The sequence below is a fragment of the Mesocricetus auratus genome, unplaced genomic scaffold, assembly GCF_017639785.1.
Source record: "Mesocricetus auratus isolate SY011 unplaced genomic scaffold, BCM_Maur_2.0 Super-Scaffold_100031, whole genome shotgun sequence".
In the NCBI taxonomy this organism is placed as follows: Eukaryota; Metazoa; Chordata; class Mammalia; order Rodentia; family Cricetidae; genus Mesocricetus; species Mesocricetus auratus.
The window spans coordinates 7,689,684-7,713,310 of NW_024429212.1; the positions used below are offsets into that span (position 1 = coordinate 7,689,684).

Here is a 23,627-nt window from a genome sequence, read left to right on the forward strand (position 1 = left end):
GAACTACAGGGCTGAAGAATGCCCACGGGATCCGAGAGCCTCCATTAAAAACCAAACCTGGCACCCACCAGTCACCTGAAAACTGGGGCCCTGTTAGGGTGTCTAGTAACGGAAGGGCACGAGAAGCAGAGAACAGACTCAAATGTGCTGTCTCAGAGCGAGCCCAGAGTGGGCTGCTGGGAAGATCTTTATTCTCATTTTCTCCTCAGCTACTGCTGAGAAGCCAAGAAAACAGCACAAGACCAGATTAGTGTCATAACATCTCAACTCTATTTTAGTCAGGATGGACGGCTATGTCCTAAATTCTGTCAGCTAGTTTAGGCTAAGGCCCAGCATGAACACGGTGTGGCTGGAACCATGGCTCGGTACGTGGAGGACATAGTCTGGGGCACCCCTCAGTCTGCACAGGCTCAGGTCATGAAGAGCTTGTTGAAGGCAGTTCCTACCTCGGCGATCATGTCAGTAGTAGTCATGGAGCGCCCGTATTTCTGGAAGGCCTGATGGTTACATTCCCTCGTGAGCGTGCAAGCACCCCAGGCAGCCACCAGTAGTGGACTGGAACTGTGAGACAGGAGAGTCATTGGAGGCCACTGGTAAGAGCGCTGGGCTCTAACTGTTCACCCGTTTCTCATTCAACTCCCAAGCAGCAAGCTCTAACGAGCTGGGCCCTGAGAAGGGAGCTTTCCTGCAGCCACACTGGCACATGCACCCGGACACCCTCATATGTGACTGGTGGACAGCTCAAAGGCAAAGCACGGGTTCCTTCCCTGGAGATGGGCCAGAACCTGCAGTTTTTCTGGTGTGAGAGGCGCTTACTGGTGGTATGGGCTTTAACAGTGCTCCCTGGTTTTCCTAGAATGTGGCAGGACACCCCATTCTGGGCTACAGGGCAGAGTAGAAGCGTCCTCTGCACCACTGCCCTGCAGAGCAGAAGCGCCCTCTGCACCATTGCCCTGCAGAGTAGAAGCACCCTCTGCACCACTGCCCTGCAGAGCTGAGCCAAGTTCACCTGAAACACCCTGTTTACAGCAGTAGTGTCAAGTGGGGCCCCAGAGGCGGGGCATGCCACGCCCAGCATGGGTGGCCATAATGGTCCATAGAACAGGTCACATGTGGGAATCAGTGAGCTTAGTTAGCATCCTGCTGCCTCAGAGATCACACCTGAGGACCAGTGTCCAGGAGGGCCATTCCTCCAGCCTGTCTGCTCCCTACTTCCAGTTTATAGAAGCCACTACTGAACCAACCCCTCCCCGGCACCAGGGCCCCGCCCTCAAATGTACAGTTTGGTCTACATTGTGTGTAGAGACTCCTGTGGACAGGTAAGGCGTGGTCCCAGATGTCTGCCACGGAGCACTGACAGTTCACCCGGGATACTGCAGGAATACACCCGGGATACACACGAGCTGTCGGAGCTCACAAGACCGACAATCAGACAGGACAAAGGAGGTGTGACGTACCCTTGTGTTTTCTCTGGTCCAGCAAGGAGGGCCCAGTGCACCATGACACCCAGGGAGCCCGACAGGAGGTCTCCTTGCCCCCCACACCTGCGGCCGCTGCCTTCCTGACTGCACACAAACACTACACAGAACAGACACAAGCAGGCATCAGTCCCACACCATGAGACCCCTCCCACCTGTTCCAGGGAAGACCTCCACCTCACAGACCATGGAGGACGAGTCCCTGAGCCCAGCCCAAATGCTATCTCAACATACGCCAAAGTCCCACGGGCAGCATTCCTGGGCACCGCACATGGCTACTCCCCTTCATGGCTACTCCCCTCAACTGTCATATGCCTGTGCACATACAGCAAACTGCTTCCTTGGCAAGTTTTGAGAACCTGCTACATCAGGAGTGTCTCATCGCTACGGCCTGGCTGCCTTGAGACCATTCTGTGCATTTCCTGTCCTGGCTGTGGGTGGGTATGCGTGGGTTTACATTCATGATCATGTGTCCCTTGGTGTTCTAAAGACTCTAAATTCAGATTCCTGTCACTGACACCATGTCTCACTAATAGCTACTTGTACTGAACAGTATTGTGGTGGCCTGGCCATCTCTAAGAATGCAGAGTGGCAGACTTACTAGGAACACCCACACACTCCCTCTGCCTCCACTCTGCTCTTGGCTGCGCAGCCCTTAAGCTCCCGCAGGAAGGCAACTGACATTTCCAACTAATGTCAGTGCTGAGGTTTCCTTCACTTTCTAGTTAAAAGACGACAAAACCCAACAAAAGACTCAAATGACTGTTATTATGTGTGGGTGCCTTGGTGAAAGGGAGTTGACAGGCTAGGGATGGTGGCCTAGGACTATGCAGGATCTCTGTCTCAAACCTACTTCCTGAAAATGAGTGAGTGTGTGTGTGTGTGTGTGTGTGTGTGTATTTGAGTGTACGCCACACCTGGCTGAAAACAGTTTCAAGTCAGCCAAAGTGCAAGGTCTACAACACTTGCCAAGCCTGCAGCAAAGGCCTACACATGCCTTGTGTCACCACAGCCCGTGCAAACCTTCAGGTGCAAACAGGAGGACTCGAATGGCTGTGGCTGGCAAGTTAAATGTGTATGAACCGTCATGAGGCTTCCAGGCTCATGCCAGCATGGCCTCCGAGTGACACAAAGTCCCTACTCACCCTGCTGACCGTTGGAGATCACGTCATGCTCTCCTTTCTGTACCACTGTGATGTTCCCCAGGGCCTGGCTGAGCTTCAGTACGGATCCACTGTGATTCTGGGTGTCCATAGGGCTACTGAGCTACAATAGGACAACAAGCACAGAAAATCAAGTCCTCCTGGACACACACAGCGTTCACTGTGCCACTGTGAATACCCATCCTGTCCATCATCTCAGATGCTCATGTCCACAGAAATCAAGGGCACTGGTTAAAGGCTGAAGGGTAGGGGGTAGGAAGTGGCCAGAACATCACTGGTACCAAGCCCTCCAAGGGATGCTGACACCAACATTTATTCTAGAGCTTGTCCTCCTCTTCCTGGCTTGACCAGGTTTGCAGAAACGACACAAACCTGGATGATGATGTGCCCTCCCCTATGGAGTGCAGGCTTTGGGGACAACACGTGCCATCAGGACCCACGGCTTCATTTTATCTCACTCTGCCCCTACATCCCATGGACACACAGTAGGGTTACAAACTAGCACTTCAGGACAGGGAGTGACTCGGCCTGTGAGTACAGCAGGCAGTCACTCAAGCCTATCACACCATCATCCATCCAATAAAATTTATATGGGAACCACAGGAGGCACGAAAAGGACGTGTGGTAGGGCCCAGGGCAAACATCTACTAGGAATCTGCATGTCAATCTCCCTACAGAGACGGGCTCATGCCTTGAGACGGGCACAATCCTGGAGCCCGCTTCACCCCAGGTCAGGTCCCTTCTTCCCCGAAGTCCATGAACTCACCACAGCTTCCCAGAGCCTGCTGAACTCCACACGGTTGGGGGTGAGAATGGCCTTCTGGTAACCGTGGATGAGGGCCGGCTGCTGAGCTATCAGCCACAGGCCATCCTGTGCAGAACAAGGATGCGCCTTCACCGTGGGCCTCAGAGACCCTGTGTGACTGAGTGGGGAGATGAGAGGCCACACTCACCGCGTCGATGACAACAGGGATGTCCCTGGCCTTGGTTGCTTCCAAAATGCCCTGCCAGAAAAGCAGACAAGCTCAACAATGGAGAGGTTTTTGTAAAAAGGCCTTGTGCACACAGCTAAGCACTGGAGAAGCCAGGGGAGTTAAACACACAGCTCACCTCTTCAACAGAATGAGGTGTTTAGCTGTTCCTCCTGGGATGTCAGGGATGGATGTAGCTTTACAACCTGGTGGTCTTTTGCTGACTGAGACAGACTCTGCCCCTGTCTCCCAGGATTTATGCTTTACTTATCCTAGACCCTTTCCCTTTAAATCTTGAGCATTGCTTCCAGGCTATAAAACCCACCCTGACGAGTGATGGTACTTTTACTTTACAACAACCTGAATGACTTCTATGCTACCTTAGGGCCAGGCCAATCCTGACACCCACAGGCATTATGTTTACCTCAGTCAAGCTCCCTAGACCCTAAATCTTGGGCACTATCTCCAAGTCAACAGTATCCACTTTTGTGAAAAAAGCCAGGACTTTGTAAAGAATCTCAGTGTAAACATGTCTTACATTGTTGTGCACTTGGGAGTGAGGTAATTGTTATCTGAATACTTTTTCCAAGAGTCTTGGCCCAGCAACGCTTCCCATAATCGGGACACTCTGAGTTTCCTTCCTCCCTTGCCCTGGTCCTTCCCAGCTGCTGTAAGGGGACCCTCCCACAGACACGTGCCTCTCCTCAGGAGGAGGAGGGAGCTGGCAGTGCCTCTGCAGTCACAAGCAAGCACACAGCACAGCCAGGTACACAGCAGCAGCGCAGACCCAGCATGTGGCTCCTCGGCTAGCCCACGAAGACCTATCTACCACTGCCAAACGCCTAGCTCATGTTACACTTCAGTACTTGAAGTCTGAGGTCTTAGGGATTCTCCAAATCAACAGTTGTCCATTTTTCTTACCATTTTATTTACGTGCTTTTACATAGCAAGTGATCATAACAATAGTGAACCATTTTCCCTGACTAACTCTCAATCCTATACTGAAAGCTTCAAAGATTTCCCATTTAAAAAGTAGATGGAGCTGGAGAGGTGGCTCAGCAGTTAATAACATTGGTTGTTCTTTCAGAGGACCCGAGTTCAATTCCCAGAACCCACAAGGCAGCTCACAGCTGTCTGTAACTCCAGTTCCAGGGACCCAACACCCTCATGTGGGCAAAACACCAATGCACATTAAAAAAAAAAAAGTACAGGTATATATGTAACCAACATACAGTTGTTAATTATTTGCCAACTAACACATGAGAAAACTACACATGGCACAAGAATTGACTCCTGAAAGGTGACCTCTGACCTCCAACCACATGCTGTGACATATGCACATCCACACAAGCATCATGTGCACACAAAAAATGTTTTTAAGATTAAAAGAAGCCTGGTGTTGGTGGCGCACGCCTTTAATCCCAGCACTTGGGAGGCAGAGGCAGGTGGATCTCTGTGAGTTTGAGGCCAGTCTGTTCTACAGTGGGAGTTCCAGGACAGCCTCCAAAACAAAACAGAGAAACCCTGTCTTGAAAAACCAAAAGTAAATAAATAAATAAATAAATGATTAAAAGAAAAAGAGTGATGGGCAAGCAAGTAGGAAACAAGGAGATCAAGTAAAAGTAACTGGAGCCTGACTGTCAGTCCTCATCTCCTGAGGGTCCTAGTCAGGGTGACTGTTGCCAGAGGAAACACAGTGAACAGAAACAACTTGGGGAGGCTTACACTTCCATATTATAGTCTACCACTGAAGGAAACCAGGGCGGAACTCTAACTGGACAGAACCTGGAGTCAGGAGCTGATGCAGAGGCCATGGAGGAGAGTTGCTTACTGGCTTGCTCCCCATGGCTTGCTCGGCCTGCTTTCTTATAGAACCCAAGACCACCAGCCCAGGGATGGCACCACCCACAATGGGCTGGACTCTCCCCCATCAATCACTAATTAAGAAAATGCTTTACAGACTTGTGCACAGCCTGATCTCATGGAGGCATTTTCTCAATTGGGGTTCCCTCCTCTGTGATGACTCTAGCTGGTATCAAGCTGACAGAACTGTCGGCACGCCGAGGAATCAACCTGCCAGCATAGGAAATGCACATTTTGTAAGGCACTGGCCCGCCGCTGTGAGCACAAGAGCCCCCTAAGCAAGAGCAGGGCACGCGGACCGCAAAGAAGTCACTTCCTCTCTTGACAAATCTCAGGCCAGCTTGCTGTGACTCCGGCTGTACTGTTAACCCACAGGGTTCTGCCATTCGGATCTTAGGCTCATTTCTGATATCATGCTATTTGGCAGCGTGACAGTCTCTTCTAGTTTCCCCTGGTAAACCAGAGTAGCAGCCCAAAGCTATTGCTTAAACACTGGAAAGGTTTGTCACAGCGCAAGCTGTGTTTCCCTCAGAAGGATGAGTTCCAGCACCCAGGAGCAGAGAGTCCCATGAAGGTATGTGTGTGTGAGCATTTAAACTATCACAGGCGTGGCAGCACACGCCTTTATCCTGGTAAGTGCAGCAGTCCTGAGGCTTCATCTACAGGGTCAACCATGCTCCCCTGGCCCAGCCTCTTCTGCACACCAAGAGGCTGGCCCTCAGACAGGGACAGTCGAGGCTACAGCCCAGAAGCCCCACCGGAGAGTCAATTCGGAAGGAGGAAAAGCCTCACACTGCAATAGGAACTACAGGTGCAACAACGTACTGCCTAGTCACACTGCAGCACATGACTCAACTCCTCTCAGGAAACTTCTGTAACTGAGAGCGGCAGAGACAGAAACTTCCCACCAGCCTCTGCGCTCTGCGGCTGCTCATGTGAAACCCTGGAGCTGAGGTCCAGTCTGCACTGCTCTGGAAGCCCCTCACGGCTCACTCCTGGTGGCCTCACTCCCTCTGCCTCACAACACAGCTCCATCCACTCCAAGACGAGGTCCAATGACCAACACCGATGTGCAGCAGAGACTGAGGAATGGAAGAAACGCTTGTGCGCCAATACTGTATGTGAGAGCAACGTGCTTTCAGGGATACACAGCACTTACCCTGACGTTGTTGAGAATGAGGTCGTCCCTACCTAGGCCAGGGCCCACGACAAGGGCATGCAGCCTGGGGAGCCATTTCTCCACCTCCTCGACAGCATTAGAACTGTCACTAAAAAAGGAAAAAGGCAGAACGGTTTTCTCAGGCTTTCAATTGCTTATTTTAAACCATTGTCTGCGTGTGGTACTGTGGACCAAACCCAGGACCCTGAACATGCCAGAGAAGTGCCCTATACAAGTCTGTGTCTAAGCTCCAAACCATTTTGTTTTGAAAATAATCTAGGTTTGTGGTGAACTTGTAAAATAGTACGGAAGTTTCCACAGACCTCTTTCCCTAGCTACTGCTCATGTGAGCATCTTCCATATGCACATTCCACACTATCCTAAGTTAGGGCTGGCTCAGTGATTAAGTGCAGGGCCAAAGCCCCATCCTGTCCCTGTCTCAGGATGCATCTGGACCCCACCCTGCATCTGACCTTTGCATCTCCTCAGTCTTCTCCATGGACTGATTTATTTATTTATTTATTTATTTATTTATTTATTTATTTATTTATTTATGGGGGGGGTCTCAGTCTCTGTGTGTCCTGGCTATCCTGGAACTTGCTTTGTAGACTCAGACATGTGCCTGCCTCTGACTCCCGAGTGCTGGGATTAAAGGCGTGCACCATCGCACCAGTTTATTTTAGTTTTTAAAGACCGCTTTTGCCTGCATGCATGTGTGTGCACCACATGTGTTCCTAGACCTGCAGAGGTCAGAAGAGGGCACCAGATCCCTTCAAACTAACGTTATGGATGGCTGTGAGCTGCCATGTGGGTCCTCTTCAGAGAACCCGGGTCCTCTGCAAGAGTAGTCAGTGCTGTCAACCGCTCAGCCCCCTCTTCAGCCCCGCTTTACTTCTACTGTGGACAAAGTGGGACAAAAAGAGTGATCCTGTCCTGAGATCCTCCTCCTGAGTCTGGTGCTTGGTAGCACTGCCCAGGGCAACATGTGGGCCCTGTCTGTCATCACCGAGCTGAGGCACCCCTGGAACAGGCTCCGCCCAGCTTAGAGTTACCAGCTGAATCACACGGAGCTCAAGCACTGTGGTCATGTGTCCCAGGCAACGCCGCTCCGCACACTATATATACAACACGGCACCCGCCGCTCCGAGTGTCCCAGGTTTTCCTCCAGTCCTCTCACTGCTTTACGCTGATGCAGATGACTGCTCACTCTCAATTTCTTCTTTATGGTGCCGGGGAGCAAACTTCCACTTTACGAGCTACAACCTACACTTTTAAGTCTTATTTGGTAGGGTTGTTAGTTGTCCAAGCCCGCCCCCATTCCAAAGCCTCTGGCCTGAGCCCTGGCTGGGGCGAAAGGTGTGTGCCCGGCTTCATTGTACTCTTCCTACTCCAGGTAGCACCCAGGCACAGGCGCTGCAGATGAAGACACCCACGGTGCAAACTCACAGGACTGGGTGGACGATCAGCTCTGGGCTGTAGGATTTGATCACTGGTGCAGCCTCCCTGGCGCAGAACACATGGGTCAAATCTGCACCCTGAGAAATGAAATCAGAGGTGGGTTTAGAGAAGGCCATGTCCAACAGGACCACAGTGGCTATGCGCTTCAGCTCCCGCACCATGACATATGTCTGACCGCCTCTGCTACTGAGTGTTTATGCCCCCAAGGCCAAATACAGAAGCCAGTGGCTTTGAGGAAGAGTAACTGCGTAAGAAAATGCTTGGAAACACAGCCAGAATTCGCTTCCTTCCCAGGCTTGGGTCCAGTTCAGCCTACCCAACCTGGCCACTTTGTACTAACTGCTTAGCTGGGGTAGAGACATCAGCTGCTTACAGCACAACCAGGCCTCCCAGGATCCTCTTAGTGATGTAAAGTACAAGTCAAACCTCAGCTGTGAGTGGCCACACAGTGCCCGAAGCTGTCACGTGCTGCTGCGAATGGGCACCCAGTGCCACAGGTGTCTCGTTCTTCTCTAAAAGGTGAGTTCCCTTCCGACAAGGGCTCTCACTGAACCTGAAGCGAGGCTGGTGGTCAGGAAACCTCCGGGACCCTCCTGTCTCTGCTCTCACAATGCTGGGGTTACAGCACATATGGCCATGCCAGTCTTCTTGTGGGTGCTTGGAATGTGAACTTAGGCTTTCATGAGTTGTATTTCAAGTGTTCTTACAACACATAGAACCAGGTCCCTAAATAGCCCAACTTTTAGTCAGAGAAATCCCGATAAAAAACCCTGAGGTAAACCTACCACTTTCAGAGCTGAGATTCCTGCAAAATATGGTGCTCCTGTGTACCTAAAACAGAAACGCTGGAGTCAGGACTTCAGTGAAGTACACACATGCCTGCCTGCCAATAACAGGTCACCACAAACGGATAATATGGGAATAGATATGAATTACCAACAAGTGATACAGACTCTAGGCCCCAACACAAACTCAACACCTAGGAGATGCAAGGTAAATGTTCGCCCATGAGTCAGAGCCAGAAAAGCTTCACACGATTCCCAACACTGGCTTGTGTGACTCTGCACCAGGTACGAGGAGAGCTAGACAGCTGCAGGCTTCTGTCAGGGAGAAGTCAAGGCAGCCAGCAGAGACCAGGTCCTCAGAGGAGAACCCTATCCCTAGGAGTGACACCAGCAGAAGCCACACAGGGTCACTGGAGCCACATCAGCCACTGCACCCTGCTTCCTGTCTGTGTTCTGATGGCCGTGACAACCTCTAGACACAGCAGACACGCTTGGAATAGTATCCACACACAGAGTGACTGTGCTCATGCCACTGGGATGTGTCATCGTCTGTGACACCCTACCATGTGAAACAAACCAGGGACAACTGATACGCACAAAGGACACGGCCTTTCTCCGCATGGGACCTGCTCTTCCCCAACAGCGTCAACGAAGTGTGTCCAAACCACCAGAGAAAGGACCAACAGGCACCAAACACGCCCTCACTTTCCCACAAACAGGTGCTTCACAAGACATCGGAGAGCGCGCAGGGGCTCTTCAGATCCACCTGAGCTCACAGTCCTCCACACGGCACATGGAAGCCACCAGAGACAGGACAGCTGAGATGGTAACAGAGGCCAACAGAGGAGGGGAGTCTTAAGCCAGATTAAGGGAAAATTCCAAAACCAAAAGCCACGCGCCCAGACCTACCCTGAGAAACAGCAGTTTCTAGAGCAGATGGTCTGGATGAGCGCAGCGCAAGGGACAGCCCTAGCTGTCCTAGAACTACGCTCTCTAGACCAGGCCTTGCGTCCTATCAGACCGCATTTGCAAACGGCCGCTGCGCATGGACAGATGGGAGGAGAGTGATGGGGAAAGAAAGCTGCCCGGACAGACGGACGGCAGATGCAGACAGGCAGGCAGGAGGGCGGCCTTTCTGAACCACTGTCTCATCTGACGGCAGCACTCACTCTTGACAGCCCCCGACTATGCCTATTCTTCCGTCCTGCCCCTTGTGCTTCTTCAGGGTTAGAGCGGGCACAATGTTTCTCACCAACTGGAAAAAACTCTCCATGTCCTTTGTGGGGTGTGCTGTATGGAGGGAGAATGCTCTCTGTAAAACTGCAAGAGAAAAAGGAAGCCATTAGAGACTTAAGAGTAACCCTCCATCCAGCATGCTTGCCAGAGCGGCCCACATAAACTTCACTTATCTGGAGGTTGCATTCTCAGCTCTCAGGGTCATGTACGGATGGATACACACACACACACACACATACAGGACACGGCATATCGGATGGACACAGGACACTTCCTCTTCCACAGTTTGATCGACCTAAAACTATGGATCACCACTTAATACAGTCTTCTTTCATTTCAACCCTAACCTTTAAAGCTTGTGAGGGGCTCTTTCTCTTCACACACAAGCTCCAGTTTGCAATCCGGCACAGTAGTCGTCTGACAGATCTGTCCTATTATTCCCAAGTGCATCTCAACACTCAGATACTAACTACCTAGGAAGGCTCTAACACACTGCTGTTAGATCTTAGATCAGGCTCAAGGTGGCACTGTGGAGCAATTGCTCCTTGTTGAGTTGTGTCTCATTACCTAAATTTTAATTGGCCTTTGTTGAGAAGCTTCCTGTAGATGTGCATTTTGTCTTTTTTTTTTTGGTTTTTGGTTTTACGAGACAGGGTTTCTCTGTATTGCTTTGGAGGCTGTCGGACCAGCCCAGCCTGGAACTCACAGAGATCCGCCTGCCTCTGCCTCCCGAGTGCTGGGATTAAAGGCGTGTGCCACCACCACCCAGCGTGAGTTTTGTCTTAATTACAACAGATCAGCTGTAGGGAATGCGGGTATACTCCACAGAACCCTAAAATATTTATGGCCATGAGCTTTATGACCCTAAACTGAGCACTCTCAACATGGAATCTCCTACCTTGAACTAAGCAGCCCAAAAATGTGTCTAGTATCTTTCCTTCTTGAACAGTCACCTAAAACTGAGCATGCTCAGAAAAGTCACCTTAAACAAGGATGCGGCAGCCCCTAAAGCCCTTTCTTACAGAACATTCTCCCCAAGTGGAATCTCCCACTCTATACTCAGGGAGGGCACTGCCCTGAGAATAATTCTGTGTGTCCTTTACCTTTCTCCAATCTTTTATCTCTTGGCTGTGATTTATGAGTCAGTGCTCACCAAGATGTGAACTCAGTGTGTTCGGTTACAGCATTTTATCAAAATGCTGACACTTGAAAACAAAATAACTTGTTCTGTAGCCAAATTATCCACTTGATTAACCAAAAGAGTAGAATCTTTCTCAAATGTTCTCTAAAATCATTTGAGAGAGAAAAGAAATATCTGCCATGAAGCACAGCATGTTCTGCTTTTAACTAGAACTGTAGAAATGCCAAGTAAAATCCAAACCATGGGGCTGGAGGGGTGGCTCAGTGGTTAGGAGCACATACTGTTCTTTCAGAGGACCTGGGTTCAACTTCCAGTACCTACAACGCAGTTCACAACTGTTTGTAACTCCAGTTCTAGGGGATCCAACACCCCACACAGATAGATACATAGATAGATAGATAGATAGATAGATAGATAGATATTCAGGTAGCACACCAATGCACATGAAATATAAACAAACAAACAAATAAATAAATAAATGATCCCAACTGCGAACCAGCACTCTGTCCTGCTCGGCTGACTTGGACCACTGACCCCTGCCACAGTCCTCTGAAACAGCTGTATCCACCACTCTCTGCTCCTACACTGACTGGTGAGCTGATTAGAACATCTCAATTGTGGAGAGATAAAAAGCTGAAAGACAAGGGCCAAATTATCCCAGGCTATTTCACGGACTTTAACATTTACTTACTTTTGTGTGGCCTAACATTCTTGCATTAGGCAAACTTCCCGCATGGGATCACTAAGTCCACAGACCTCCTGCCATGGCTAGTTTTTTTTTTTTTTTTTTGATTTTTGAGGCAGGGTTTCTCTGAGGCTTTTGGAGGCTGTCCTGGAACTAGCTCTTGTAGACCAGGCTGGCCTCGAACTCACAGAGACCCGCCTGCCTCTGCCTCCCGAGTGCTGGGATTAAAGGCGTGCGCCACCAATGCCCGGCCATGGCTAGTTTTTACCATCAACTTCACACAACCAAGAGTCAGCTGGGAGAGGAAGCCTCAACAGCGGGACAACACAGATCAGATTAGCCTGTGGCCATGTCTGTGGGGACGCTGTCTTCAGTTCTGATTGATGTAGGACGGCCCAGCTCATTGGAAGCAGTGCCCCTCCCCTGGCAGGGGGCACTGGGTGGTGTAAGAAAGTCCACAGAGGCAGTGACCCGCCTTCCCGCCTTCCCGCCTTCCTCCAGGGGCTCTGCTTCAGCTCCTGCCTGGACTTCCTTCCTGATTTCCCTTCGAGATGACTGTGACCCAGAAGCAGAAGCTGGAGTAAACCCTTTCCTCCACAAGCTGCTTTTGGTTGTGGTGTTTATCACAGGAACAGACAGCAAGCTAGACATCTACACCAAAAAAGGAGGATGCCAAGAGTACAAGATGACATCTGAGACCAACACAGTTCTGCTGCTTTGCTGTCACTGAAGGATGCCTTGCTTTCTGTCTATAAATCTGCTCCACAACAGGATAGCGTGAATACACTGACAGTCAGTCGCTTTACCTCAAGACAGAGAGCTCTGTTGGCAAAAGGCCGGAGGAAGGGCCATCGATTTCCCAACACTTTACACTGCTGGGTCAAGTGTTAGTTGGCTCACTGCCACTCGCAGTGGTTCTATCCACTTTGGAATTAAGAGGCTCCTTAAAATGCAGAGTGTTATTTACATAAGCGACTTTGTGCAAAAGACAATCCAGAGTCTGGAAAAACAGGTAGCGCCTGTTTGCATTACTTTTGGCAGTAGAGAAACTGTGGCTGCTTCAGCTACCACCACCTTTGCGCCCCAAGTGCTTCCAGGTGACATGAATGCTAAATTGGGGCACATGAACAGCCGTCCTTACATCACATTAAATGGGATGCACCCTAAGCACAGCCAGCTTTGAAGACCTAAAACCTGGAGCTCTACCCGTTTTTTTTTTTTTTTGGCAGAAGTTTAACAAGTCAGTCTAGTAATGAAATGTGGGATAAGTACAAAGGAAAATAAAAACTAATCAGAGTGTCTGAACATAAATCAAGAAAAAACAAGGAAAAGGATCTTTAAATAAAGGGGTACTTGATAGCCCTTTTATTACAGACTTGGGAGGTACCACCTCTCCAGGGCACTCACAACTACTTAAATTGAAAAACAAAAAGGCCAAAAATGTCTCCACATTTAACTCTGTTTAGCCCATGGCCAAACCTTCTTAATGCATCCTACAACAAGCTATAAATGTCACCACTTGAGTAGCTTACTCCTGGGGAATGCTGGCTAACTTACTTCTTCAGAGCCTCCATTTACTGTCTACACAAAGTCAGACAACAGCCCTCTCCCTTCCCTCCCCCTCCCTTGTAAGAAATGGGATGATGTACAGGGGAATGTTAGAAAAGTGATTGTCCACAAACAAGGAACAAAAGCCACATAAGGAGATAATGAGAGTCAGATGACCCATGGTGCGCGATCCTTGAGCTCTTCCTCGGTAGTCTTTCCTATCTGAATCTACGTTCTCCTCCAGCTGTTGGGACAGGGTCGTGCATGTGCCTGGCTGCTCTGCAAAGGGAGTTCCAGTGTAGCCAGGATTACATAGTGGAACTTAAAAAAAAATGTCTAACGGGGGCTCCCACTCCCGTCTCTCAAGCTCCCAGGACACAAGCCCCAACCGCAGGGTCCGGGACAGAGGGTGAGCCACACCTTGACCCCTCCCACCTCCTCCAAGACCATGCAAGCCTTGAGCTGGCGCAGGTACACGACCCTGCTCACGGAAGGGCTCGCGTCTCCCGCGCGTCTAGCCCAGGCCCCGAGCCGTTCACGGGAGCAGGGGGTCCAAGAGCTCTCCGGGGCGCCTGACTCGGGCCCACCCGCCCGCAGAGGCGGCCCCGGCCGGTACCTGCGTGTAGCGGCGGCCAGTGGAACGCGATCGCGGCCGAGAGCAGCGCCGCCACGGCCGCCACGGCCGCCCCGGCCGCCGCAGCCCCACAAGTGCGAACGGCCATCCGCGGGACGCCGGTATCGATCTTACCTCGCCCGCAGGCGCCGACTGCCACACAGTGGACGCCCATGGCGGGTCGGCGGACTTCCGGGTTCCCAGCCGCCCCCGCGCGGCCGCCGGGCCACCGCCATTGGCCCTTCTTCCGGGCCCCGCCCCCCGCGTCGTTGAGCCACGGCTATTGGGTGTTCCTCCCGGGCTCCCGGCGGCCCCAGCGCGCCTCCGGAGGCGTGTTCCTGACTCCCGAGAAGACTGGTCCCACCCCCAGGGTCAGTTTCCACCAATCAAATTTCTGCTCTCTGCTCAGACGATTGACAATCAAGACACCCAATCCGGCCTGGCCCCAGGAGAGTCTTGCGGTAGGCTGCTCTCGGAAGAACCTTGGTTATTTTTTCACTCTGTGGAGTTTGTCCGTGGGCGTTGCGGGACACGCCTGAGTTGGAAGTCAGCCTCCTTGGCAGCCTGTCTGCATCTGGCCACCTGTGGTGCCCCAATAGGTGATGTCCTTGTCTCTGCTGAACCCCACAGCAATACAGACCCTGGCATCGCCTCTCTCAGTCCAACTTACCCCAGCTCGCGGCCGTTGGCTTCTCAAGTGGAAGATAAATAGCATGGTTGGGCTCATTCCGGCTGTTGGGGACCCAGTCTTGTCACTAGAATAAGAAATCAGGCTCTGCCCTCCTAGACGTTATTCCAAAGATATGGGCCAGTTTGTATGTGGTGCCAGGAAAGGAGACCGCAGCATTGTGACCTCAGGGTCCTCCAATTTAACCTTGAACCCAGGATCTAGGAGAGGACAGAGGAAAGATCTAAGACATGTATGTCTCCCATGCTGAGCACGGTGATCTGTTCTGTGGGGCGACCAGCTGTCATGGTTGACTCAGGACTTTCTGGTTATAACACAGAAAGCCCCTGCCACTTGCTGAGGTTTTACATATGTTATTTTCTTGCCCATTTCTTGCAGAGGCAGGTGGATCACTGTGAGTTCCAGGTCAGCCTGGTCTACAGAGCGTGTTCCAGGACAGCCTCCAAAACAACACAGAGAAACCTTGACTCGAAAAACTAAAACAAAACAAAAAAAATTTTTTGAGATCAATTGTAGAATCACACAGGGATATAAGAAATCATCACCTGAGCCGGGCGTTGGTGGCGCTCGCCTTTAATCCCAGCACTCGGGAGGCAGAGGCAGGCAGATTTCTGTGAGTTCGAGGCCAGCCTGGTCTACAAAGTGAGTTCCAGGACAGCCTCCAAAGACACAGAGAAACCCTGTCTCGAAAAACCAAAAAAAAAAAAAAAAAAAAAAAAAAAAGAAATCATCACCTGAGCTGGGCATTGGTGGCGCATGCCTTTAATCCCAGCACTCGGGAGGCAGAGGCAGGAGGATCTCTGTGAGTTCGAGGCCAGCCTTGTCTACAAGAGTTAGTTCCAGGACAGCCTCCAAAGCCACAGAGAAACCCTGTCTTGAAAAACCAAAAAAAAAAAAAAAAAAAAAAAAGAAAGAAAAAAAAAAAAGAAATCATCACCTGTTGGCCTTTTGGCTGATCAAGAATGGTAGGGGATATGACAGGAAGATTCCATAAACTCACCCAGTTCCCCAAATTATAACATTTACACTACAGCTATCCCCATAGCCCATCCCAACGTCACAACACTTGAAATTCTATCGTTTGTTTTGTGTCTTAATTCAGTCAGCCATCTACCTGTCTGTCCACTCATCCACCCAACCATCCATCTGCCCAGGCATCCATGTATTCATTCATGCATCTACCCACCTATCTAACCATGTATCATCCATGTGTTTGTGTATGTTTATCCTTGCATTTGTACATGTATGCATCTACTCCCAACTAACCACCATTTATGTATGTGTGCATGTATGTATCCTTGCATATGTGCATGCATGCATACACCCACCACTTAACCATCCATCCATGTATGTGTGTATCTATCCATGAATGCATCACTCTATTCATGTGTCTGTTTGCCCAAGCATTCATGTTCCATCCATCCATCCATCCATCCATCCATCCATCCATCCATCCATTACTCATCCATCCAGTTACACAACCATCAATGTGTCCATCCATCTGTGTGTGTATCTATCCATTAATGCATCACTCTATCTGTGGGGACACCAGACCTTGAGCAGAAACCCACTTCCCCTTCGGCCTGGGAGCAGGCATCTATGTAATGTTTACTGAAAACAATTCAGTGCTTTAGGGCTCAGATAGGGCTTGCTCACTGAAATACCATGCCTTTCACACCCCCTACGGCTAGATGCCTCTTCCTGTTTCCCTGTGGTGTCTCCCCGATTCTGGGGCCGGAGATTAGACCACCAGCCAGGAGGAAAGAATGGTATGTAGATGAATGGCAGAAGTCCTTAAAAAGGGAAGCTCCTTTTTCTTAGAGACTTCTCCTGAGAGCTCTCCTAAGCGGACTGGGGTCTCCTCCTAAGCTGACTTGGGAAGCATAAAGTTTTCTTAAAGCAACCGACCGGTCTCTATGTCATCTATCCCGACCACCTCGCTACATTCTTGGATGCAGGCCGCACAGCAGGTGCGACATCTATCCATGGGCCTGTTTGCCCAAGCACTCATCCGTCTGCCTACTATCCATCCATCTGTATTTCTGTATTTTCATTTCTTCACCATGGTTGTAGCATTTATTATATTTTTTATTGTTTCTCCTTGGGCTAGGCACTGTTCTAAGTACTGGGAGTGCAGAGAGTGAAGTCGATTCTATCCCAGCTACAGAGTCTCAGCCCTTAGAGTCTGATGGGTAGAACATTAGGCAGGTGCTTTAATAGACAGGAATAAGTGGACTCAAGCAGAGCCCAAGCAAGATCTGGAACTGTAGAGTAGGCATTCTAGAAAAGTCTTCCAGGTTCAATGGGAGTTTACAAGGGAAGAATTGGGTTGGTGGGGTTCAATGGTCAGAGTATGAGCCAGGCAAACTCAAAGCTAATCTAGTCTTGATTTCAAATTTTAATCGTAAAGGCCTCTCATCTATCAGTGTCTGGCAAAGGGCAAGTGTCAGGGAGCAACTGTGAAATTAATAGATTTGTCCAAGAGAAATGAAGGAAATGCATAGTCTGAGCTGTCCTGGGGAAAGGCAATCCTCTTCTGTGGATATGCAATCTTTTGCACGCATCCCAGTGAACTGCAGACTCACGCTCTCTGCATCATGTGTGCACATGAATGGCTACACCTGCTTTATGCATACAAACTAGGAGTAACAGGGGCATCCTTCAGGGAGTAGTTAAACAAGTTCTCATATGTCCGTATAACAGAATACTATGCAGCAATTAGAAAATCAAATGTGGGAGGGAAAAATGCCAGTCCCCAAAGGTCACGTTCTGTAGACAGAGTCTACATGTGTGACATTAATATGGGGTTAGAGACTCTGGGTCAGGATAGGACTCTAATAGTAGCTGCTAGTCGTTGCCTAGGGAGCTTGAGGTGAGGGGAAGTGTGTGTGTGTGTGTGTGTGTGTGTGTGTGTGTACAACACTTAACACAGTAACACAGGTGTCCCCGTGGGATGGAAATGTCCTGTCTGGATCCTGAAATTTGCTCACCTGTCGTGAGCAAGAAGGCATGAAGGTTTAGAGAAATCAGCAGGCTAATAGCAGTCAAGTCTAAGTAGTTTCTTCTTTTGCACATGTGTGTAGTGTGTGTGTTTGCATCTGCATGTATGGGGGCACATGTGTGCATGTAGGCACATATACACATGTGTGCACACGCGTGCACTGAGGTTGATGCCAAGTGTCTCCCTTGGCCACTCTTCTTCATTTTGTGTTATGTATTGTCCTGAGGCAGAGTCTCTCACTGAGCTAGGAGTTGACACTTTCAGCTGGTCAGCCACCTGCTCCTGGGGTCCCTGTGTCCTCCCCCCTCACACCGTGATTACAAGCAGACCCCACACTCATCCAATTCCTGGTCCTAGCAAATGCTTTATCTACAGAATCATCCTCCCACCACACCCTCCTGTAAGTTTTTCCACACACTGGCTGTATCCTGTCAACTTTACACAAACATAGACATTTCTGGGAAAAAGGAATCCTACCTGAGTAAATTCCTCCATTGGATTGACCTGTAACCAAGCCTATGGGTATATTTTATTGATTAAAGAATGATATGGGCCTGCCGGGCGGTGGTGGCGCACACCTTTAATCCCAGCACTTGGGAGGCAGAGGCAAGCGGATCTCTGTGAGTTCGAGTCCCGGCTGGACCGACAGCCTCCAAAACAATACAGAGAAACCCTGTCTTGTAAAAACAAAACAAAACAAAACAAAACAAAACAACAACAACAAAAGAATGATATAGGCCAAAAGAGAAAAAGAAAAAGAAAATTCATGCCAGGCATTGGTGGTGCGCTCCTTTAATCCCAGCACTCAGGAGGCAGAGGCAGGTGGATCTCTATGAGTTTGAGACCAGCCTGGTCTACAAGAGCTAGTTCCAGGACAGCCTCCAAAGCTACACAGAGAAACTGTGTCTTGGGAAAAAAAAAGAAGAAGAATATGGGAGGACACAGCCCATTGTGGGAGGCGCCATCGCTGGGCAGGTAGTCCTGGACAGTATAAGACAGCAGGCTGAGCAATTCATGGGAAATGAGCCAATAAACAGTGCTTCTCCAAGGTTGGCAAATTTTGTTGCTTTATGAATGAGATCTTTGGCTGATCTTCAAAAACCACTCATACATTTATTGAGAAATTTCATTTCCCCCTCATTTTTTTCCAAAATTATAAAATGTAACTTGAATTTCCCACCGTGAAGGAGTGACACCCCATGGCAGGGTTCCTAAGTCATGACCTAAGGCAAACTGTAAACCCGGTGTAGGTGAAGCCTGAGGGCTCTCCTCATCCCTCACTGCACCCTAGTTTTATGATAAAAAGTGTACACACAGGTATGCACACACGTACACAAAATGCAAAAAACACAAACATGCACGCACACACATGCACACACACGAACACACAAATACACACTTGCTCTCTCGAGCACACAGGCATACATACACATGCACACACATGCATACAACATGCACACACGTGCATATACAAAATGCACACACACATGCACAATACACAGATGCACATTCGTGTACACACACACACACATACACACTCACACACACACACCTGGAGTCTTCACTGTAATGCAGTGAACTCATCATTGAGGCTCTTAAATTCTGTTTGCGGACACAATGAAGTGTTTTAAAGCGTGGGCACTCAAGGGTTTCTGAGATGATGACAGACATTGTGGTTCCAGCAAGTTGGTTTGCTCTGCAAAAGTAAACAGCTGCATAAGGGCAAGTTCATGGTTACTGTGCCACCAAATGTCTGAGAAACTCTTATTTCCTGTTGAGACAAGCTCTGAGAAAGGTAATTGATCCATTGGATCCTGGGGAAGAGCAAAGTGAAAACTAGTCGTCTTACTGCAGGAGGGCTTGTGCAGGAAGGACTGCACCCACACCCTTGGCTGGACTCCTGCCGTAAGAGAGGACCCTCTGGATCAAGCCTTTTCCAACAGGCTACAGAAGGAATTGACCACCACCAGTAGGGGGCGCAAGAGGCTGGCACGGAAATCACCGTGTTTCTGATGACACCGTTTTGGGCTAATGTGTTGGTGTCTTTCACACAAGGCTGCACATTAGTAACATCTGCACCTGGGGGTGTGGCGTCTTTAAAAAATACCACCCTGTGTGGAAAGGCCCGAAGAGTCATGCCATCAGAGAGGATGTACAAACAGCAGACTCACATAAAAAGGAGCTTAGCAGCTGGACAATGGAAAAGACCCTGACACACCAGCTGGGTGACCAGAACAACAACAACAAAACCCAGCATGTCAGAACTCTCGTGAGCTGCTGGTGGTGGGACAAACGTTGCCACTGCCAGCAGACCACACCTGAGTGTCCAACAGGAAGTAGATCAAGACAGTAGGATCGACACTGGAGTGAAAGGAAAAAGCCATTCCATTGCAACTTATGTTGATGGGTGACTCCTCTGTTGAAGGAGCCAGACTCAGGTCACATCATCCCATCTTCTTAAAAATTCGGGAAATTCAAATTAGTCTGTAATGACAGCTTCACGGTTGGTTGAGACTAGGCAGGATGGGGAGGGGCCATATATGGCATGACCCAGGAGTCTAAGAAGCCCCTTGGAACATTGATGTGCGCATGCAAGCTGTGATCCCACAACGGAACAGGTGTCAACTGTGTCGAGGCGCACACTCCAAACGTGTACACTACACCTCGCAGCTACACTTCATGCCAGGGTGTTGAGGCCATCAAGGGAGTCACTCACTGATTAGTTCGGAGCCCTGTGAATGCAAAAACACTCTCTCACCACTAAGGGGACAAGATAGCCTACTGATGCCAAATATGAATGATGGTGTCCTGGGAATGCAGAATTAGGACGCTGGAAAGACATGTTCCACTGTGGAGATGTTGTGAGAGATTTTTATTACTTACAGAGGAAGTCATGAATCCAGGCATTTACCAAACTCATTGGTGGGGACCCCGGGGTGGAGTGGGGGGTGGGTACAGCAGATACAGGAAAATTGCCTGTCTAAGGCCTCAGGTGCTATCTGGTGACATTCTTAGCTTTTGGGTTGGTGGAAGCCCGTAGCATGCTGAGACGACATTTTAAAAGTTTTGACAGTCACAAGGCTGTTAGGTCAGACACAGGAGTGGCTTTCAAAGGGACTAAAATAGTCCAAGATAATCTGGCTCTGGTTGCAACATTTTAACTCTCCATGAGCAAGCGACTCAGTCATGCGTCCTTGTAGAATCTGTGACAGGGGTGCCACTTTTTTTTCTTCTTCTTCTGGAAACTTAAGTTCCCAGTTTACCCAGGATTCGGTCACCTCCCAATGGTGTGTTATTGGGGCACAGAATCCTTTGCACATTCTTGGTCTCGCTGATAAACGCAAGTCTAAAAACAGACACAGAAGGGAACTCAAGGACAACTGTTGGAGTCAGAGAGAGACTTAGAGAGAGAAGGACGGTTCTTTGAATTAGCAGCCAGGTGTCGGAGGGGGGAGATGGAAGGACGGATGGACAGAGAAAGCGGCAGTTTGGATAGAGAACAAGCGAAAAGATGAACCACGCTTTTTATTTTATTTTATTTTATTGTGTCACAGATGTGTTAAATGAGATGGCAGTGACAACCAAGGAGCACATTTCCCTTAACATGACCTGCTCTAACCACAGAACGGAGAGCTGTGTGTGGCTTAAGACAGCAGGGATAACCAACACCGACTATTGTCGTGGGATTGTGGTTCAGTTTAGTTAGATTGACGCAGGGAAGGAATAGCTAATTATAGTTCCAAGGACCTTGACCCTTTAGCTTTGCAAACAGCTGAGAGCTCATCAGTTGAACTTTAACCCTATGCAGCCTGTGACTTTTGACCCCTCACTGAAAAGCCAGTGCTTTTTTTTTTTTTTTTACTCAACTATCACAGCACTTTGAATGGGCATCCTTTAAAAAACTGAGACTCTCTGCTTCCCAGGGTGTTATTGAGAACCCATTATGTCATTTGCTTCAGTAGAAGATGATGCATTAAGAAGACAACTTCAGAGGGCTCTTAAATCCCCTTTCTTCCTGTCTACTATCCTCGGTCACTTGGATTTACCAACTGGGAACTGAGCATCCAACACAGGAGTTTTGTGGGGGAAATTTCGTATAAACTTTAATAAGTTTCAGCCCAGGTTTTCTTTAAACTCAAGGTTCTAAAGGATATTCCTGGGTTTTTAAAATGTTCCTCTTTGGTTTGAGTTTTTAAACTTGTAGGTTTTTGAGGCATGGTCTCACTACACAACAGAGCTGGCCTTGAACTCATGATCTTCTTGCGCGGTTCAATCTCACCTGCTGATACTGTATGTGCTACTATGCCTAGCTCCAACAAAATGCCTCTCTTGCTTCCTTCCTGTCTCAACACATTGATCATTTGTCTTCTGTATGTGCATATCCACGTGTACAAGTATTGTGGTACAAGAAAAGAAATAACATAAGTGATACACACTAATGGTAGAAAAATAAAAGCAAAACCACAGATAGGCTGACTTTTTTTTTTTTTTTTTTTTTTTTTTGGTTTTTCGAGACAGGGCTTCTCTGTATTGTTTTGGAGGCTGTCAGTCCAGCCCGGCCTTGAACTCACAGAGATCCGCCTGCCTCTGCTTCCTGAGTGCTGGGATTAAAGGCATGCGCCACCACTGCCCAGCTTAGTCCGACTCTTTTTTTTTTTTTTTTTGGTTTTACGAGACAGGGTTTCTCTGTTTTGGAGGCTGTCGGTCCAGCCTGGCCTCGAACTCACAGAGATCCACCTGCCTCTGCCTCCCGAGTGCTGGGATTAAAGGCGTGCGCCACCAACGCCCGGCTAGTCCGACTCTTAATACACACCCGCAGGGACAGTGATCAGCTCTTTTTCTGTGTACCTATTTTTTCTTGTTGTTGTTGTTGTTTTGGTTTTCAAGACAGGGTTTCTCTGCAGCCCTGGCTGTCCTGGAACTCATTCTGTAGATCAGGCTGGCCTCGAACTCAGAGAGCAGCCTGCCTCTGCCTCCTGAGTGTCAGGATTAAAAGAATGAGCCACTATGCCTGGCTTATTTTGTTGTTTTATTTCTAAATGTTTCTTGTTGTTGCTGTTTTCTGTTGTAAGTACATCTCCACTGGGAAGTTAACCCTTCTCAACAAATACACCATGAAATTCAGAATGTTTCACCACCGTTAAAGTTAGAAGAACCGTGGATACCAGACGATCCTCAGGATGCTCGCCTGCTGAAGGGGTGGGGCAGGGATGCCCAGGGTGGGGAGCCCTGAAATCTCCCTGCCATCTTTTGAGCTTGATTTAGGTATTTACACAGACCCCGCCCATTTCTATCCCTGGGTGCGTCTGGTCATTGCCCCAGCCTGGCCCTGGTAACTTTCATGCAACAAACCCTCAACAAATTAGAAGTAACTGAAATTCCACAGGGAGGCGACTAGCAGGAGCCCGGGGCTCAGAGGGAGTGGGTTTCACATGCTGGTGAGCCTTCCACGCCCCAGAACGCACGATTTCGCTACATTCCCAAGGGCGCTTGTCCTCATCGCAGCGGGCAGGGTGCTCTAGGCTTTGCGTTCTCTTTTCAGTGGAATCTCACACCTGCAGAGGGAGATGCCCTCAGGAGTGTCTTCGTCTCTCCTTTCAGGGAACAGGACCCGCTAGGTTTACCTGTCCCGGGTAACTCCTCCGCCTCCCTGCAGGCTGGAGGCACAGGGGAAGGGTTTGGAACTCATTTCAAGGGTTTTCTGTTACGGGGGTGGGGAGTCTTCGCTAGCAGTCACTGCAAATGCAAAGTCAAGTTTTCCGGTTTTGAACAAACAGCATCTGCTCTCTATTGCCGCACAGAAAGTTTCTTGCAGAAGCGAAAAGCAAACCCACCAAG

General features: G+C 49.4%; 1 protein-coding gene across 4 annotated transcripts; it reads right to left on the reverse strand.

Moving 5' to 3' along the window:
- Positions 1–145: 145 nt before the first annotated feature.
- On the reverse strand, positions 146–14,347 carry Naxd (NAD(P)HX dehydratase). 4 transcript variants are annotated; one of them, XM_005077353.4, is made up of 10 exons: positions 14,236–14,347; positions 10,047–10,197; positions 8,878–8,923; positions 8,081–8,169; positions 6,635–6,743; positions 3,595–3,645; positions 3,408–3,512; positions 2,624–2,744; positions 1,458–1,578; positions 146–561 (listed from the first exon to the last, which is right to left on the reverse strand). In XM_005077353.4, exons 1-10 carry the CDS (start codon positions 14,273–14,275, stop codon positions 411–413), a joined length of 984 nt encoding a protein of 327 aa, XP_005077410.1. In that variant the 5' UTR covers positions 14,276–14,347; the 3' UTR covers positions 146–410. The 4 variants fall into 4 exon arrangements, with proteins under 4 accessions (XP_005077410.1, XP_005077409.1, XP_040589450.1 ...); XM_005077352.4 differs by having other exon boundaries at positions 14,104–14,290; XM_040733516.1 differs by lacking the exon at positions 10,047–10,197 and having other exon boundaries at positions 14,236–14,346.
- Between the last annotated feature and the right edge of the window lie 9,280 nt (positions 14,348–23,627).

Coding starts and splice junctions, on each gene's coding strand:
- Naxd (XM_005077352.4), bottom strand. CDS start 14,275: ATGGGCGTCCACTGTGTGGCAGTCGGCGCCTGCGGGCGAGGTAAGATC. Junction 10,198..14,103: donor CTGGCCGCCGCTACACGCAG/GTACCGGCCGGG, acceptor TTTCTCTTGCAG/TTTTACAGAGAGCATTCTCC. Junction 3,513..3,594: donor TCCCTGTTGTCATCGACGCG/GTGAGTGTGGCC, acceptor TGTTCTGCACAG/GATGGCCTGTGGCTGATAGC.